The 18,202-nt window shown below is 40.2% G+C and overlaps 1 protein-coding gene and 1 long non-coding RNA gene across 3 annotated transcripts; one reads left to right on the forward strand and one right to left on the reverse strand.

The window, feature by feature from the left end:
* Nucleotides 1–1,894: 1,894 nt before the first annotated feature.
* CSTA (cystatin A) lies at nt 1,895–12,879 on the reverse strand. The gene is made up of 3 exons (XM_006215748.4): nt 12,732–12,879; nt 5,100–5,201; nt 1,895–2,135 (listed from the first exon to the last, which is right to left on the reverse strand). Exons 1-3 carry the CDS (start codon nt 12,795–12,797, stop codon nt 2,007–2,009), a joined length of 297 nt encoding a protein of 98 aa, XP_006215810.1. The 5' UTR covers nt 12,798–12,879; the 3' UTR covers nt 1,895–2,006.
* Nucleotides 2,318–13,227, forward strand: LOC140698016 (uncharacterized). 2 transcript variants are annotated; one of them, XR_012075379.1, is made up of 3 exons: nt 2,318–3,774; nt 10,040–10,190; nt 12,959–13,227. It is a non-coding gene; the product is annotated as an uncharacterized lncRNA (long non-coding RNA). The 2 variants fall into 2 exon arrangements; XR_012075389.1 differs by having other exon boundaries at nt 10,043–10,190.
* Nucleotides 13,228–18,202: the final 4,975 nt, after the last annotated feature.

Raw genomic sequence — 18,202 nt, forward strand, 5'->3', positions numbered from 1 at the left:
CTTTGGATTTCATTAAGATTAAAATCTTTTGTACTTTAAAGAATACCATCAAGAAGTGTAAAAAGCAACCACAAAATGGAAGAAAATACTTGCAAATCATATATCTGCTAAGGTACTTGTCTCCAGAATATGCAAAAACCCCTACAACGCAATAATAAGAAGACAAATAGCCCAATTTTAAAATAGACAAAGGTGGGGAGAGAAAAAATTAGAATTTGAGATTAACAAATACACAAAATTATATATAAAATAAACAACAAAGACATACTGTATAGCACAGGGAATTATATTCAATATCTTGTAATAACCTACAATAGAAAAGAATCTGAAAAAGAATACACACACACACATATATATAACTGAATCTTTGTAAATTTGCTGTATACCTGCAACTTTGTAAATCAACTATACTCAATAAAAATTATAAATAAAAATAAAAATAGAATAAGGATCTGAATAGACATTTCTCCAAGGAAGATATGATCACGGATGATAAGCTCACGAAGAGATGCTTGACAGCCTTAGTCACCAAGGAAATGCAAATCAAAACCACAGCAAGATACCTCCTCACATCCACTAGGATGGCTCCACTCAGAATGTCAGGTAAGAACAAGTGTTGATGAGAATGTGGAGAAATCCAAACCCTCTTACACTGTTGGTGGGAATGTAAAATGAGGCAGCTGCTTTGGAAAACAGTCCATTCCTTGAACAATTCCTTGTTCAAGTTTCTTGAACAATTAAACAGAGTTACCACATAAACCAACAATTTTACTCTTAGGTGTATACCCAAGAGAAATGAAAACATTTGTAAACACAAAAACGTGTAACAAGTGTTTATAGCAGCATTGTTTATAATAGTCAAAAGGTGAAGGCAACTCAAATACCCATTAACTGATGAATGGATAAACAAAATGTACTATATCCATAAAATGGAATATTATTTGGCCACAAAATGGAATAAAATATTAGTACATGCTACAGCATGGATGAATCTTGAAAACATTTGTTAAATAAAAGAACCAGTTACAAAAGACCATATATAGTATGATTCCATATATAGGAAATGTCTAGAAAACACAAATCCATAGAGACAAAAAGTGAGTAAATTAGTGTTTGCTTAGGGGTGGCAAAGGATAGACGAGGATGATAGTTTATGGTGTTTCTTTTCAAGGTGATGAAAATGTTCTAAAATTTGCTGTGATGATGGTTGCATACATCTTTGAACATACTAAAAACCACTGAATTGTATACTTTGTATATAATTGTGTGGTATGTAAATTATACTGCAATAAAAGTGTTAAAAAGAGAAAAATGGCAATTAAATGGAGCACATGGTTTTGGACTGGAGCTTTTCGCAATAAAGGATATTTTTGGGATGAGTGGGGAGATTTGAACCTTGTCTGAAGATTAGATGCTAGCAAAAGTTTCATGTTAATTTCCCAGCGTTGATGGCTGTATTTCAGTTACTCAGGAGAACATACTTGTTTGTAGGAAATGCACAGTAAAGTATTTACTGGTGATGGGGCATCACTGTAGATAACGTACTCTCAAATGTCGGGAAGGAAGTCTTGGGGGGCAACTTATCAGTAAGTTGGAGATTGTTTCAAAATATAAATGTATTTTGTAAAATACTTGATTTTCTTTTAAAATGTGAGGATGGAGATGGCATGTTGGGTTTTCAGCAGCCCCAGGGCACTGACAGCCCATGACCTAGCCTGCTGGTGGTACGAGTGGTGGTGGTATCATCCTTTAGCCAGCTGCATTAGGCCTGACCAATTTTTGTAAGATTTCCAATTGACATCCATTTGTACGGAATTTCTACTCTAAAGCAATAATGTTGATTCTGAGAAAGAAAAGGTAATTACTATTATATAAAATAGACGAGAACTAGTTGAAAAGATTCATTTATTTGGTAAGGGACAACTCCTTATTGTTAGTTTCATTTATTAGCAGGGATCATCCATCAGCAGCCAGTGGAAAGAACTGGCCACCTTTGGAACATGCTGCTAAAAGCCCGTCAGCTCGTCGTCCTTGTTTTTGTCAGTCTGGTAACCAGTAAGCGTCAAAGACTGATTTTGTTGAGGAAGACTTTTGAATATTTTTAGGTGAATATATTTATTCTCACCTACTCGTACCTGAAAGGTTAAAAAAAAAAAGAAAAAATGAAAAAGGAGATTCATTCACATGAAAGATCTACAGACCTATAAAGACTTCGCTGCAAGAAGCTTTTCTGGAATTGCATTCCTAGGCCAGCATTCTTAGACCCTTGGTTTTCATAAACCCACCACCTTATTTTATGAGAGAAAGGGCAGGCGAAAGGCAGGGCAGGAGGCATAGGTCCTGGGTTTATTTTACTTGATATTTTACTCTACTCTGGGCACAAATGAAAGTCCAGAGTTTCATTTCATTTTTAAAATGCATAGATCAAGAAAATAAGTGGCAGACTTTTTGGCGATTCTGTTTCCTGACTCCCAAATTGGGACACTATTAATATTAGAATTTGCTGTATAAATACCCACTGGTAGGACTGGGCAGGGCCCAGCAGTGGACAGTCTTGTTTCCCTTCTAAAGTAAGGGATCTTGCTGGAAAATCATTGGTATGAAGATTGAAATGGTAGTTTGGGCATGAATCTGGGACCTAGAAAATCATGGTAAAAATTTCCACTTTTGTTCCTGGTTCAATTTTGTCCTTGAATAATATTTATTGTGCTTTGATGTCCCTTCCTAACCTAATTTTGTTTTTATTTTTTAGAATTATTACAAATGAATGGCTTTATTCCCCTGTGCTGTACAATATACACTTGTGGCTTATTTATTTTGTACATGGTAGTTAATAATTCTTAATCCCCTACCCCCATCTTGCCTCTCCCCCTTTCCCTTTCTCCACTGGTAACCACTAGTTCATCCTTTGTATCTTTGAGTCTAACTAACCTAATTTTAGTAAATGCCATGTATCAAATGTTTGCTGTGAGTTGAACACTATGATGACCATTCTACACACTTGATTTATATTTACTTCTTATTATAGGCCTGAAAAAAGGTGGAACAGTGACAATTTTACAGGTGCTATAGCAGATTAAGAGAGATTAAGTAATTTTCCACAAATCTCTCAACTAATAAGTGATAGAGCCAAAATTCAAATCCAGACCCCATCATCTGTGTTCTTTTCACTCTATGGGGCAACTTTTTAAAAACATTTATTCTGTGCTTGGAACAGGGCACCAGGCTTTGCATATGTTACTAGAGGCAGCGCAGCTGTAAGCATCAGACTACCTGGGTTCAGATTCTGGTTGTGCTCTTATAGCTGTGTGATCTTTGTTAGTTACTCTGCCTCCCCAGAGCTCAATTTTCTCATGAGTAGCACAAAGGAAGTGAGGAAATGATCGTACATATAGATAGTATGTAAAGAGGGTTAGATGAGATAATACAGGCCCAGCTCTTAGAACAGTGCCCAGCACATCATAAACATCTAGTTTATTTATTCCACCCTGCAAATCAGATTATTATTACTCACATTGCGTAGGTAAGGGAATTATGGCTCAGAGAAAATGACAGGCTGTGATCACACAGGTTTTGCGAGAGTTCAGACGCAGCACTGCCTGACAGCAAAGCCTACAAATCCTTCCATTTTACCACCTGCCTCTTGACAGAACAAAAGGAGGTCACAACACCAGCCAGACCTGAAATCCAAGGAGTGAGTGGCTCAGAGGAAAGAGATCAACAGCTAGACTGCCAGGAAATAAGGAGGAAGCTGGGATCAGGGCCTGTAATCCGGTAGGAAAAATATGATAGCAGATGGAAGGGGACTGTGGTTAAGACTGGTCTTAAGGGAAGAAATTTTCAAGATAATTTCAAGACAGTTTTCTGATGGGCTTTTTAAGAAATATCTGAGCTGGTTAGTATATAAAAGTTACGTACTTGGATTAATCATAATTTATTAAAATAATGATGCCAATTTTGATGGAATGCTTCTTATCTTTGAACAAAACCACTTTTAACTGGAAATCATTCTCTTCCAGCTGCGAAGAAAGCAGGAAAGGAGGAAACAAGGCCATTGCTTTCTGAGGATAAGGCAGGATCTCACTCCTGTGCAGTACCCCAGAGTGTGGCATGTGCTAGGGGTCAAATTTGGTAGGACTGAGTTGACCTAGTTACGTGACCCAGTCTTGTAATTTTCTCATGCTTAGCTGGTTAGCCCTGCTTATTTTATTTTTATGCTGAAAACATTAAAATATTTTTATATCTTAAGTATAATTGTTTGTTAAAGAGAAATAAGCCAGACTGTGCCCTGGTCAAATAGTTTAGTAAAGATGAAGTAAATACATTTGAATGTCTGTTGTTATTATTTATTAAATCAGAGTGATCACCTTCTTAATACAAAAGGACAAATATGCCCTCCAAATATCTATGGTTAAACTGTTGGATTCAATAACTTCACCAATATTTTCTTCAATTAGTGCTGGATTGGTATGTCATTTAATTTTCTGATATAGCTATAAAATTAATTTTTAAAATACTTTTAATGATCCACTGCTCCAAACTACACCTACAATGTCACAAGTTAATCTACTTATTGAGTGGCAGAAATTATTTAAATTACACTATTCAAAATGTTTATTTAAAAGGCAAAAGTGGTTTAAATTATCTTCCCACCTAATGATTCAAGTCATTCCTTAAGTCCATTTAATTTAGACACATAGAATCACAAAGCTTTAAGGTGAAATAAGTGTCAAGATAGCATCTGGTCCAGTCCCACATCCCACATCTTCAGGATCCCACTTCACACCTGAAGCAGCCGTGGCCACAAGTTAAACATGCTCTGAACTCTGAAAACTATAAAATCTTTTTCTGTACATTTTCTGGAAATTCAGTTAAGGATCAAAATAAGAAAGCTTTCTAAGTTCACAGAAAAAGATAATGTAAATATACCATCATCTTTCAAATTTGAGAATTTACCACTTGGAAAGTATCATGCTTTATAGGTATCTCGATTTAGGACAAGGAGAAGGAACAAATTATAAGGTAGGGGTGACAGAGAAAATTACATAGAGTGAAAGATACAATATCCTTTAGTGCTAAAGTGACTGTTGAGCTCTAACCTTAATGTAGTAATTTACTCCAGCAACTACTTGGGTTTTATATTCTACAGCTTCAAATTCTTCATAAGCCTCATTTGTTTTTTCTTCAAGCTGTGATTTAACCTGAAGAAAAGAAAAGAGGAAACAAATGACCAAACCTGTGTTGAGCTCCATTTATGTAGTTTACAAATCTGTTAAATATGCTACGAAGAGGTATATGTGTTTGATTACTAATAAGGGGAGACCAATAATTACTACTTCATTATAAAATTTTAAATTTTGAAATAATTTCAGACTTAAAATTGCAAAGATAGTATAGCGTATCTCACGACCCTTAATTTAGTCACATCTGCAAGTCCCTTTGCCATGTAAGGTAGCGTATTTCAGGATTCGGGGATTAGGATGTGGGCATCTTTGGAGGACCATCATTCTGTCTACCACAGAGGGCTACAAGCTTAGATGCCAGCATTCCTGAACCAAGCAGGAGGAGGCAGCGAGAGGGTCTCAGATTCAATACATAAACTTTTCCTAAATCCACCAGTTTTCAGTATAGGTCTTCCATTCCTACCCTCAGCTGGGCCTGATATTCTAGGGTCCACTGTGGTTTCTCTAACTCAGTTTCTGCTAAAAGTAAAGCTCCAATCTCCTGCCCGAGTGGAGGACCGGTAATAGCTTGTCTTCCAGGGTGGAGGATAGTGCGAGGGAAGGATCTGGGCGAGGGATGTCTAACTGCTCCTCATACCGATCTTCCATCAGTTCTCCTGGTTTTAGCCCCATGCCTCACTCTCGTCTTCCTGTTTCTGGTGTTGCTATCTCTGGAGCCACTTTGGAGATCTGCAGCGTGAATCTGCGTGCTCCTGGCTCAGACATTCCCCTGTGTGGCTTGGGCTCTGTCTAGACGGCTCAGTCATTTTCCATTGTTCATATGTTTTCCATCTTCCAAGGTTTTATCGATATCTCTGAAGTGTTTGCCCATCTCTTGTCTCTTTTTGCCCATTCATTTCTTCTTTTATGTTTCAGTGTACGGTGGCATGAGGAAGGGGAAATTAGCCCTTTTAGCTCTTTTTTAAAAATCTATTTTTATATATAGTGGCTAGCATTTGCAAATCTCAAACTCCCAAATTTATCTCTTCCCATCCCCTTTCCCCGGTAACCATACAATTGTTTACTATGTCTGAGAGTCTGTTTCTGTTGTGTAGATGAGTTTTTTTTCTTTTTTCTTTTTTTTTAGATTTCACATATGAGTGATATCATATGGTTTTTTCTTTCTCCTTCTGGCCTACTTCACTTAGAATGACGATCTCTAGGTCCATCCATGTTGCTGCAAATGGCATTATTTTATTTTTTATGGTTGAGTAGTATTCCACATAAATATACACAACTTCTTTATCCAGTCATCTGTTGGTGGACATTTAGGTTGCTTCCATGTCTTGGCTATTGTACATAGTGCTGCTATGAACATTGGGGTGCATGTATCTTTTCAAATTAGAGTTCCCTCCAGATATATACCCAGAAGTGGGATTGCTGGATCATATGGTAAATCTATTTTTAGTTTTCTGAGGAATCTCCATATTGTTTTCCATAATGGCTGCCCCAATGTCATCGTCTTTATATCTGTGGATTTGTGCCTTTTCCCCCCTTTAATCCTTTTCTAGCATTTAGAGGGAAAGGAAACAAATGTGTGAGTTCGAATACCTTGTTTATTGGGAAGTTGCTTCCCCGCCAGTAACTGAAGCATTTTATGTGCCTGGACCGCTTTAGTCAGGCCTCCAGTGGATCTAGGGTTCTCCCAAGGCCACCCAGTCCTTCCCATCAGTGGGCAAATGTTTTGAATCCTTCTCTGTTAATGCCTCAGTTTGGGTACCAGAACTGTTTCCAGAGACCTAGACATTTGCAAACTCTTTGAGTTCTCAGACCATTTTTGAAGGGCAAGCACTTCATGGACCACCACCCAATCCTCCTGTACGGTTCAGAATAGATGGGAAGAATGTAATTGCTTTCTTGAGATGGAAAGCCAAGTTCCAAAGTAGAGAGAGGAAGAAGACAAATAGTGAGAAAAAACAGAAGAGAAAGAAAGAAATAAGAAGAGGTAGGGCACAGGAGAGAGAGGAGACAAGTGGACAAGCGTGCACAGAGAAGTTGAGGGAGGGAAGAGTTGCTGTCTTTTTGCTCTGTCCTTTCCCTTTTGAGCCAACACTGGGTACCGGTCAAGTAAGGAGCTGAGCTGGAAAGGGTTAGTCTCTACACTCAACCCCCAATTATCTATTTAAGCCTCATTTTGCAGATGAGGAACCTGAGGCTGCCAGGAGAACAGGACCGCTTAAGGCTGAAATATTACTAAGTATAGTTATTTAAAGTTTTAAATCCCTTGCCTGCTAAGTATCTGGTTTATCTTTTTTTTTTAAGCCACATATCAGAAGTTTGTATTTCTATCTGTCCTAGAAACCCATCCAAATCTGTATACTTTCCATTGTTTCTATGCAGTCCACAAGTCCAGAATTTCCCATGAAGGAGCTGATTTCAAATGTCCTGGTTTGTTTCCATAAGTGCACTGGTGCCTGTCAGGCTGGGTGCCCTGAATTCAAGTTCATTGTACCGGTAGCTCTGCTCCCCCTTTCCAGTAAAACAGATTTGTACTTCTCTAATGTTGGATGCTATGAACCTGGGATGATGAGATTTAAGGTGATTAAGGTGATGAGATTTAAGATGAGGAGCAGGAAAAGGGGCAGACTAGGAAGGAGCTGGTCAGTGAACCTTCAGTTCCAGAAGACAGGTTGGTGTTGAAAAACCCCCCAGGACAGATGCCAGGAGGATGAAGTTCAGCTGGCAATGGGGATCCGGAGTCTGGTGGTAAATTGACAGATCTTGAGCTGAACATAGTTGGCACTCACCCTCCTCAGCCCACCATGCGTCATGGTGGCTGAGAGACTGGAGGGAACAGTATAGGTTTGCCACATGGGCTGCAGCCAGGGGAGGATGCTACCAGACAGGAGCACCTGGTCAAATGCAGCTACCCCGCAGCACTTCAAGCATTTCTTTTGCTGCAGAGCATGAATCTTGGTGAGTTGTTTGTTCTCTGGGATCCGAAGATTTGAGCCACGCTGCACCCTACACCCAGGCATTTCCACCACTTGAAATCATTATGCAGAAACATTTGGGCTATGCATAATTTAGGGAAAATGGATAGAAAGATTATGGTGGTAGCATGGATAGACTGTGTCTTGGAAAGTTTTACAGAGTGACAAGGAAGAGTTTGGGTAGCAGCATGAAAGTATGGTAGAGCTGGTGAGAGGTGACTTGTGGACATTTGTCATGTGACAGTTTTAAGGGCAAGGGGAAGTATGGGACAAGGCACCCAGGATGCAAGAAATGATGGCACTTAGCTTGAGAAAGCAGGACAAAGCTTTAGACTGGAGGGAGGAATGAGATCAGCAGGGGTAAGTAAATCAGGGCATTCACGCACCAGATGGCTGCAACCCTAAGAGGAGGAACTGAGACACTGACTGGTTGGGACACGGGGATGGGAGGGATTGAGAAACGGAGGGCAGAGACGGTCCAGATGGATTTCTGTGGGGTTTCTAGAAAAGGACCAGCAGACTATGACTTAAAGGATGTTCTGGCAGCCCCAGGGTCCTGCTGCCATTGTTCGCTGCCATGAATTCGTAGGTTTGCTAATGAGTGAATTTTGTGTGATTCTGCATCTTCCTTGAGCAAAGTTCTCCGAACCTGGAGCAGAAGCTGAGGAGGAAGTGGCGGCAGTGGGCGTGACCTCTAGTTGGGGACCGGAATGCCAGAGCTCATGCGGTCATGTCATGGAGAGCAGGGGTGGAGGGGAGTGTGAAACCACCCATCATGGAGTCCAGGCTGGAGGAGTGAGCCAGGGGGCCCAGGCATCTTCTGATGAAGCCAGGAGGGTGCGTGCCTGAAAGATTCTGATGTGGCTGAATGTCAAGTTGTCTGGGTGTGGGGCAGTGGAAGGGGTGACTGATGGGGAGGCTGCGGTCAGAGAGAACAACACAAATCTGTGGGTGAGTGAGAGCTGTGACATGCTAGGCTCTGGGGTGTGCCCATAATGGGATGCAGATGGGATGTTTGCGTAGTGTCCTGGCAGACAAAAGTCATGATCTGTATGCCAGGAATGGTATTCAGGAGTCAGGTTTGAATTAGGGGTGTGTGTTTTGTGTGTATGCATCTGTGCATGTGTAATACTAGCCCTTATTTCTAAAAATACTTATTGAAATAGCATTTTTTTCCTGTACATAAACATACTCAGAATTCTCATCCAATTTTTTTTTTCATATGACATAAGATAATGAATCAGCTGTAATGATCCAGAGGCTTTTGCTGGTAGGGCCATTCATTTGGTCCTTAATTACACATACTGTGGCTTTTCATGGATTTGGCCATGTATGGCTCTTTATTTCCTTGTGTATATCTCTAATCTCCAAACTATTTTGTAAATTTTTAAATTTGAGGGCAGGGACCATCTCTATGTCCCTTCTGCCCCAGCAGCAACTCACCCAGTACTATGTACAAAATCAGTGCTTTCTGAATGAAGAGACAAGGCTTGTTTTCCTTCATTACAACTTGCCTCCTCAAATAGAAAAGAGGATAGAAAAGGATTATAGCAAACACCTTTAAGTAGTACAGAGAATCTTGGAAGAGAGGGTTTATTCTACATGTACTCTGTCACAAGTGCCATTAACACTCTTTAGTGCATGACACCACCATTCTCATCCAGTCTCTGTTATCTTCAGAATGGACAAAACCCCTTCTTCTGCCTTCAAAAATGTTCAGGTCCTCTCAACCCTAGGTCCTTTGTTTGATCCTCTCTCTCTGACCTCGCCCAACATCCCTCTTCCCTTTTGACGTCAAATTCCTTGAACCTGCAGTCATCATTTTTCTTTGATACTTTTTCCTCTCTGTGTGATGACCTTCCCCTCCTCTCCTTCCCTCCCTAGCAGGTCTTCCTTCAGCTGGCTCCACTACGAAGCTCTCTGGTAAGAACAGGGAAAGCTGAGAAACCTCAGAATACTGCATTTTAACAGGCGAATTTGAAAACTAGAAATACATTAGAACATCAAAGGAACAAAACTACAAGGTAAATGGCAGGTAAGTGGAGGTCTTCCCTGAGACCCCTTCAAATCATACTAGGTATGTGATTACCAACGCCTAACTGTGTGCCTGGCCCTGCCTGGGGAACTAAATAATTCTGTAATCTTGGAGGTGTTGATTAAATTTCCTCACCTAAAAATGGTAGTAATAGTTGTCTTTTAGGATTGTTTCTGAGAGAATAAATGATACAATTGATGTGAAAGTGATTCCTAAACTATAAAGTGTTCCTGACTGACTATCCCTCAAACTTCCAGCATTTAATTTGGGAATTGTCCCCTGAGGCTGTCTCCTGTGAGAGAAGGAAGATAAGTAATTCTGAGTTTAACACACAGCAATTATTCATCTGAAAGGAAGGAGGTTTGACAAGGAATCTCTTATGTTTTTCCTAGTCCAAAACCTACGATTATGAAAAAGGACTTAATTGGAGATTGTTTTATATTATGTTCCAGATAGCTTGACTTCCCTAAATGGATCATAAACTCCTTGAAGACAGGGGCCATATCTTACAGGCCTTACAGGTCTTCCACGACATTTGACACAATGTTGGACACCTAAGAGATATTCAAGAAATGATTCATTGATATTCATTTCTCATGTTGATTTAAAACGGAGGCTGGCAGCTTGCATAGAGAAGACAAGTTTGCCACCCAGCCTCCCCCTAGTGTATTTTGCTCACCCAAATACTTTGTCATGTTGCTGCCACTGTGTGGTGGGAAAGGCAGGTGATCAAAAGTCTGGAGATAGGCTAACGTCTTAACTAGGTGGTTATTAACCCCTTTGAGTCTCAGTTTCATCATTTGAAAAATGGGCAGAATGTCTTCCGTCCCTGCCCCAGGGGTTATGAAATAAGTCAAATGGAGGACCTGGCTTTTAAAATTGCAAAGCAATTTTGGGATGAGGTAGCTACTCTTAATGGCTGTCTCTTATTCTACCTCTCTGGCAGGGTTGCAGCCTGAAATAAGCAGCAAGAAACACACTTTCAACTTAATTTATAAACCTAAGATGTGGCTCACAGACAGGTATTATTAACAACCTAAGGCTTTCTCATAACTTGTTACTTGAAAAAAATTATTCTTGCGTACCAAGATAGGCTTTTAAAAAATTAATAAAATTTTCTGCGCCTTCTACCTTTTATATTTCAAATCTCTGTTGTTTCCCAGTCCCCTTATAGCGCTGGCTTCTGGAGAGTCTCAGAGGGATTTTCCAAGGTCAGGATGATTTCAGGCAAAAATTTGAAGTAAACGGTTGTGATGCCTCACCGATGCACATTGCTTTCTCATTTCCAAGTCATTTGTATGCACGTACTCTCATTAGTCCTCACAGTTCTGAGGTCACAGGGCAAGAGGCGTTATCTCTATTTCTCAGATGAAACTGAGAATTTTTTGCCTCCCTCTGAGTTTAGAAAGCCCATCTCCCATAGGCCTCTCAGGATATCGTGTATCTCTGGTCCTATAGGCAAGTGAGGTCATGGACAGTAGCCTGAGCATCACCAGAGCTGGTAAGAAATGCAGACTCTCAGGCCCCACCCTAGAGCCACTGAGTCAGAGTCTGTATTTTAATAAGACCTCCAGGTGATTCATGTGCACATGCAAGCCTGAGAACACCGACCCAATACAGGGATTTGAATAAAGGTGTTAATGCCAATACTATCAGAATGAGTGGTAGAATTCCAGTCATCTGCTCTCTTAGAGAGCTTCCCAGTGCCCTCACGTAGAGAATCCCATCTCTTCCTCTTACATAAGAAGCTGATCTTGTTTGTCAAATAGTGTCATAGAATGAAGGTTTAGTGAGAAAAAACAAGAAGGAATGGTACAAGAAAACAGGGCAACAATTTACAAGCCTAAAATAGCAATTTGTATATATTTTCTTTTCATAAAATATGCAATATGATACATTTTATTATACTGGTGATAGCTAATCAGACAACACTTTGAAAAATGCATCAACTTGCTAAACACATTGAATTCTATCTTCACCGTAATTTTAGAATCACCATAGACTACACCACTTTTCTACTAGTTTGATCAACTTCCAAATTCTAAAAGACTAAAACATTGCCCATTTAGTCAAATCTGTAGGAAGTTTGGAAGTGGATGGCTTTTGTGAAATTGTTCTTCATTCAACCCATTAAAAACATTTCCCCGCAGTGCATTTGAGGTCTAGTTTGTCACTTGTTGACAACCTCAGACTTTAATTACATGTTGGCTCCACTTGGGAGATTAGAAAAGCATCATCAGAAACTGAATTAGTAATCCTAGAATCAGACATTGTAAAAAATTTGGAGATGATCTAATAAAAATTCTTCTTTTACAAATTGGGAAACAGGGTCAGAGAAGGGATGTGACTTGCTCAAGATCACTCTCATAGTTAGCATTATCAGAGGTTCCAGCTGAAAAAAATTTCAGTTGTGAGGAAAACTGAACAAAACCACACATTTCGCCATGTTCTGGCTTTCGTGTTCACCCACACTCTTAACACGAGGCCAAACCAGGAACCAAGTCTTTGGATTAAACATTTTAATGGGCTGCATCAACTCACCGAGTTAGCAATCTCCTGGATTTCTGGAGTGGCAGGCTTGGCTTCAGTTAAGCCTCCAGGCATCATTTTGGCTAATTGCTTCTTCGCTGGGCAGGATGCAAGTGGTCAGGTAAGGGCGGAGACTCCGGCCTTTAAAGCGGGCGTTGCTCACAAGCTCCGCCTATAGAATGTTTTATAGGCACAGGGAAAACGAGTATGTCTTGATGTAAGTCCTTCTTCCTCAACAGACTGCGCTGACAGCAACTGGGAAGGATGAGGAGCTGGGGAGGAACGAATGAGTGTGTCTAGGAGTCCTGCTGTAACAAGACTTCCCTGCGTTCTCTTTGACAGTGGTTCCATCCTGTTGCCTCTGAAGTGGGAAATCGAAAACCACAACCAGAGAGTTTCCCAAAGTTTAAAACCTCTAACAAAAATTTCATTTTTTGAAAGGAATATCTATTAATAATGTCAAGGCTGATTGTTTAAAATTGACTCTTTAAAGAAAGTAAAAGTCTCTCTCTGAAGAATCTTGGCTGGATATTTGTATTTTACTTTTATCTACATTTCTGGAACTATTTAAAATACAGAAAAATACAAAGAATAAAACAACAAACACTTATTCCTATCACTCAGAACTAAACTTCTAACATTTTATCGTATTTCCTTCCCATTTTTTTGGTAGTTATTTTCAAGAAATAAACCATTACAGTTTCCCCCCTCCCCCTCTCCCAATCTTGCTCCCCACACAGGTAAACCCAGTGTTCAGGGCTGGGATAGATGTATCACTTACTGTACGTCCCAGTATCTCCACTTCGAGCTATTTACCTAAGAAGGATAAAAACATATGTCTACGCAATGACTTGTGTACAAATGTTCATAGCTGCGTTATTCATAATAGCCCAAAACTGAAAATGACCCCAACAGTCATCAAATGGTAAATAGTTTTAAAAATTGTAGAGATTACGTCAGCCTCATGGTGGCACGAAATGCTCCCTTTGTCTCCCTGCTTCAATCTCCAATCAGTAAAACATCCATAACTCAACAAATGTTCCTCTTTCAAACACCACAGGATGCCAGAGAGTTCCACACATCTGTACACCTAAAAGCGGTGGACAGAAATACATAGAGGAGGCAGAACTGGGGAAACAGCAGAGGCAGTGCATGCAAACCCAGAACCCCGGCTGTGGCTACTGAACTTGCAGCCCCAGAAAGCCTGGTAGCAGCAGGGGAGGTGACACACATGACTCTGGCCTCCCAACCGCAGCGGTGCCCACAGCCGCAGGGAGCTGGGCCACAGTGGCAGTGGGGCCTGTCATCCCATCCCTCCAGCTGGGGAGATGCCTGCAACTCCAGATCCCTGCCTGCAGCAGTGGTGCTGTGAACCTAACAACCTCAAAGGTGCCTGTGACCCTGGCTCCCCCTACACCCTTCTCCCCTACTTCAATTTGGTAACAAAATCGCAACATACAAAGGCATAATTTGAGACAACAACAATAACAACAAAAAGATAATTAAAGAGGAAAAGGTAAAGGACAGAACATGTGTAGGCAAACAAAGATGCTATCAGCAGAAAAAGGACCGTTTTATTACAAGACGTTTTCAACAGACCTCATGGTAACCACAAAACATAAATGTAGAGCAGAGACACAAAACATAAAAAGAAGCTGAAAAAAAATCATAGAAAACCACCAAACTAAAATGGCAGGCAGAAACACAAGGAAAAAGAACCAATGGAGATATAGAACAACCAGAAAACAAAAGATAAAGCGGCAGTACTAAGTCCTTATTTGTTAGTAATCACCCTAAATATAAATGGATTGAAATCAACACTCAAAAGAGATAGAGTGGCTGTGTGGATTTAAAAACAAGACTAAACTCTATGCTGTCTCCAGGAGAATCATATCAGCTCTGAACACAATCATAGGCTCAAAGTGAAGGGATGGAAGTTAATACTCCAAGCAAATTGAACCCCCAAGAAAGCAGTTGTAGCCATATCTTTCAGAAAAAATAGACTTCAAGCAAAAACAACAACAACAACAAAAAAAACAGGAAACAAAGATGGACTTTATATAATGATAAGGGACAACTCTTCAAGAAGACATAGCAGTTGTTGATATATATGTACCTAACATAGGAATACCAAATATATAAAGCAATATTAACAGATCTACAGGGAGAAGTTAAGAACTTAAGGGAAGAAGTTAAGAGCAACACAATAAAAGTAGGAAGAAATTAAAAAATACCTGAAAACAAATGGAAATTAAAATGTGACATACCAAAACCTATGGGATGCGGCAAAAGCAATACTAAGAGGGAAGTTTATAGCAAGACAGGCTTATCTCAATAAACAAGAAAAATCTCAATAAAAAATCTAACCTTACATCTAAAGTAACTAGAAAAAGAACAAACGAAGCCCAGAGTCAGTAGAAGGAAGAAAATAAGAAAGATCAGAGTGGAAATAGATGAAATAGAGACTAAAGAGACAACAGAGAAGATCAATGAACCTAAGAGTTGATTCCTTGAAAAAATAAGCAAAATTGACAAACCTTTAGCCAGACTTACTAAAAAAAAAAAAGAGGGAGAGAAAAGGCTCGGATAAATAAAATCAGAAATAAAAGAGGAGAAATTACAATGGATACCACAGAAATACAAAGGATTATTTAAAAAATAGTATGAACAGCTATATGCCAGCCAATTGGACAACCAGCAAGAAATAGATACATTCTTAGAATCATAAAATCCTCTAAGATTAAGTCATGAAGGAAAATAGCAAATCTGAATAGACTGCAGAGCCACCCTCTGAGGAGGGGCTGAAAGAGGCTGGGACTGAGGGAGCCCACGTCAGTCCTGCCGCTAAAATCTAAGCAGGGCCAGGCCTGTAGGAAGGGCCGTGACCGTGAGGGGAAGAGGAGGGAGGAAGGTGCGGAGGCCTCAGTGGAGGGGTAGGGGACTTCACGGGCTGGTAGCCTCTTCCGGTGGGTGTCTGCATGTCTGAAATGCACATGGGCTCCTGAGGCGGTTGATGGGTGGCTGCCTGTCAGACCCCAAAGCATCCAGGGCCCTTGACATGAGTGTAACTAGAATCTCTGCCTCAGCCACTCCCTACTCCAACTCTTCGTACACATGGCTTATGGCCTTTTTTTTTTTTCTTTTAAACTGGATGTACTGGGAATTAAACCCAGGACCTCACACATGCTAAGCATGCACTCTATCACTGAGCTATATCCACCCCCTCAATGGCTTCTTTTTAAATTCCTTTTTTTTTTCAGTCAGTTTTTTCCTTTCCTGAAGTTTAGTGCAGTGGTTTTCAAATTGCCTTCATGGGATGGTAAACATTTCTCAGAGCTCCCCTAGGGCCTGGAGGTGAAGGGTAAGAGGAAGCTGGGAAGGGGAAATGGCAGTTAGCCTGCTTCAGCCAGAGGGCGCGGCCACACACAGTGTCCAGCCCCCTCCAGGGAGGAAGCAGAGACTCTGGCCTGGGAATTGGCTGGCTTCTTGACTTGAGAAACACAGTTTTCTTTCTGTATTCAGACGGAGAGGAGACGGTCCAGCCCGCTGGATGGCAAGAGGGCCAGCCTGTGCTCTGCAATGAGACCCTCCCTGGGACTTTAGATTTGCAGAAAGGCCATCAAACTCACCAAGTGCTCGGCATGAGTGGTTTTTTTTTTTTTTTAAGGAGCACACTGTCTGAGTTTCATGCTTGTATTGCTGCAGAGGGAAAAAGAGTGAGCAGAAGGAATCAAGAGCCCTTAGGGCTCAGCCAGACTCTTGGGGAGTCATAGGGTTTCCTGGTCCCCAGAGTGGAGGTTGCAGTAACCCTTCCTAGATCTCTTTGGCTGGGGAGTTCCCACTTCCCATTTGGGCTGCACAGATTTTGATGTTCTAGATGCGACTTTCCCCCTCATTTTAAAAATGGAAGCATAATGTATGTGTGGCAAAATGCACACATTTTAAGTGCACAGCTCAGGAGTGTGTGCCTACATGTTTACCCTCATAAACGTCCATGTAGTAAGTTATATTTCCATCATCCCCATCCGATTCCCCTCCTGCCCCTTCCCAGTCACTATAGTCTGCTCAACCTCAGTTTTGCCTGTTTTTAAACTTCATGTAAGTGGAATTACACTGTAGGTGTTCTTTTGTGTTTGGCTCCTTTTGCTCAGGCTGTTTTTGAGATTCATCCATGTTGTTACTTTTATCAATAGTTTTTGGTTTGTTTGTTTTTTGTTTGTTGTTTTTTTTTACTGCGGTGCAGTATTCCATTGTGAGAGTATACCACAATTGTTTATCCAGTCTTCTGCTGATGGGCATTTGGGTTGCTTCTAGTTTTTGCCTATTGTGAATAAACCAGCTATGAACAAGTCATTTCTCTTTGGTATATTCCTAGGAGGGGAAATCCTGGGATAGAGGGAAGGTGTATTTTTAACTTTATTAAAAACTGCCAAATAATTGTCAGTGTGGTTGTTCCATTTTAAACTCTGTTGACAATTCGTGAGAGTTCCAGGTGCTCCATCCACCTCACACTTGGTTTTGTCAGTCTTTAAAATTTTAGCCATTCTCATGGTTATACAGTGTATCTCACTGTGGTTGTAGTTTGCATATCCTGATAAGTAATAATTTTTAACACCTTTTCATCTGCTTATGGATCATTTGGATATTTTCTTCTATGTAGTGCCTATTTAAGTCTTGCCGCCTGTCCTCTGCTTTTTTTTTTTTTCCTGTATCGGAAAGTTCTTTATATATTCTGGATATGAGTTCTTTGTCAGATCTCTCTGTTTAATTTTCTTTCAGTCTATAGCTTATCTTTTTACTTTTGCAATGGGTATTTTTTGATGAGCAGAAGTTTTCCATTTTGATGAAGTCCATTCTTTCTTTCATAAGATATTGCCTATGACATGTTTTAAAAATATTTATCTACCCTTAGGTTCAGGAATATATCTTCCTATATTTTCTTTAAGATGCCTTATGTTTTTTTTGGGGGGGGTTAGGTTTATTTATTTATTTATTTAATGGAGGTACTGGGGGTTGAACCCAGGACCTCATGCATGCTAGGCGTGTACTCTACCACTCAGCTATATCCTCCCCTCTAGATGCCTTATGGTTTTAGCTTTTACATTTAAATGTATGATCCATCTGTGAGGGAGGGAGGGCAAGTTTCTTTTATTTTTCTTACGGACAGTTGGTTGCTCCATACTACTTACTGGAAAAAACCAACCAACCGACCAACCAACCTTCTTTCACCATTGAAATTAATCAATGTTCCTGTTGAAAATAAATTTACTATATAAGAGGAGGTCTATATACTTGCTATTAAGGGTCTCTTTCCCCTCAGGTCCTGATGAGCCAAGAGAAAGGGGAAAAGGCAGCAAATTTCAGGTATCTTTCCGAGGAAGTCTAAATCCAAAGAGTAAGGCACATGGAAGGAAATGGTACTTGTTTGTTAACTTTGTCCTTCCCTTGTCCCTAAGAACAATATTCCTATTATGTATATAGTT

The sequence above is a fragment of the Vicugna pacos genome, chromosome 1 (assembly GCF_048564905.1).
Source record: "Vicugna pacos chromosome 1, VicPac4, whole genome shotgun sequence".
Classification (NCBI taxonomy): domain Eukaryota; kingdom Metazoa; phylum Chordata; class Mammalia; order Artiodactyla; family Camelidae; genus Vicugna; species Vicugna pacos.

Excerpts from the sequence above, each read along its gene's own strand:
- CSTA (XM_006215748.4), bottom strand. The coding sequence starts at position 12,797 with ATGATGCCTGGAGGCTTAACTGAAGCCAAGCCTGCCACTCCAGAAATC. Across the intron at positions 5,202-12,731 it reads TCCAGGAGATTGCTAACTCG|GTTAAATCACAGCTTGAAGA; the intron begins GTGAGTTGATGC and ends TCTTTTCTTCAG. Across the intron at positions 2,136-5,099 it reads GAGTAAATTACTACATTAAG|GTACGAGTAGGTGAGAATAA; the intron begins GTTAGAGCTCAA and ends TTAACCTTTCAG.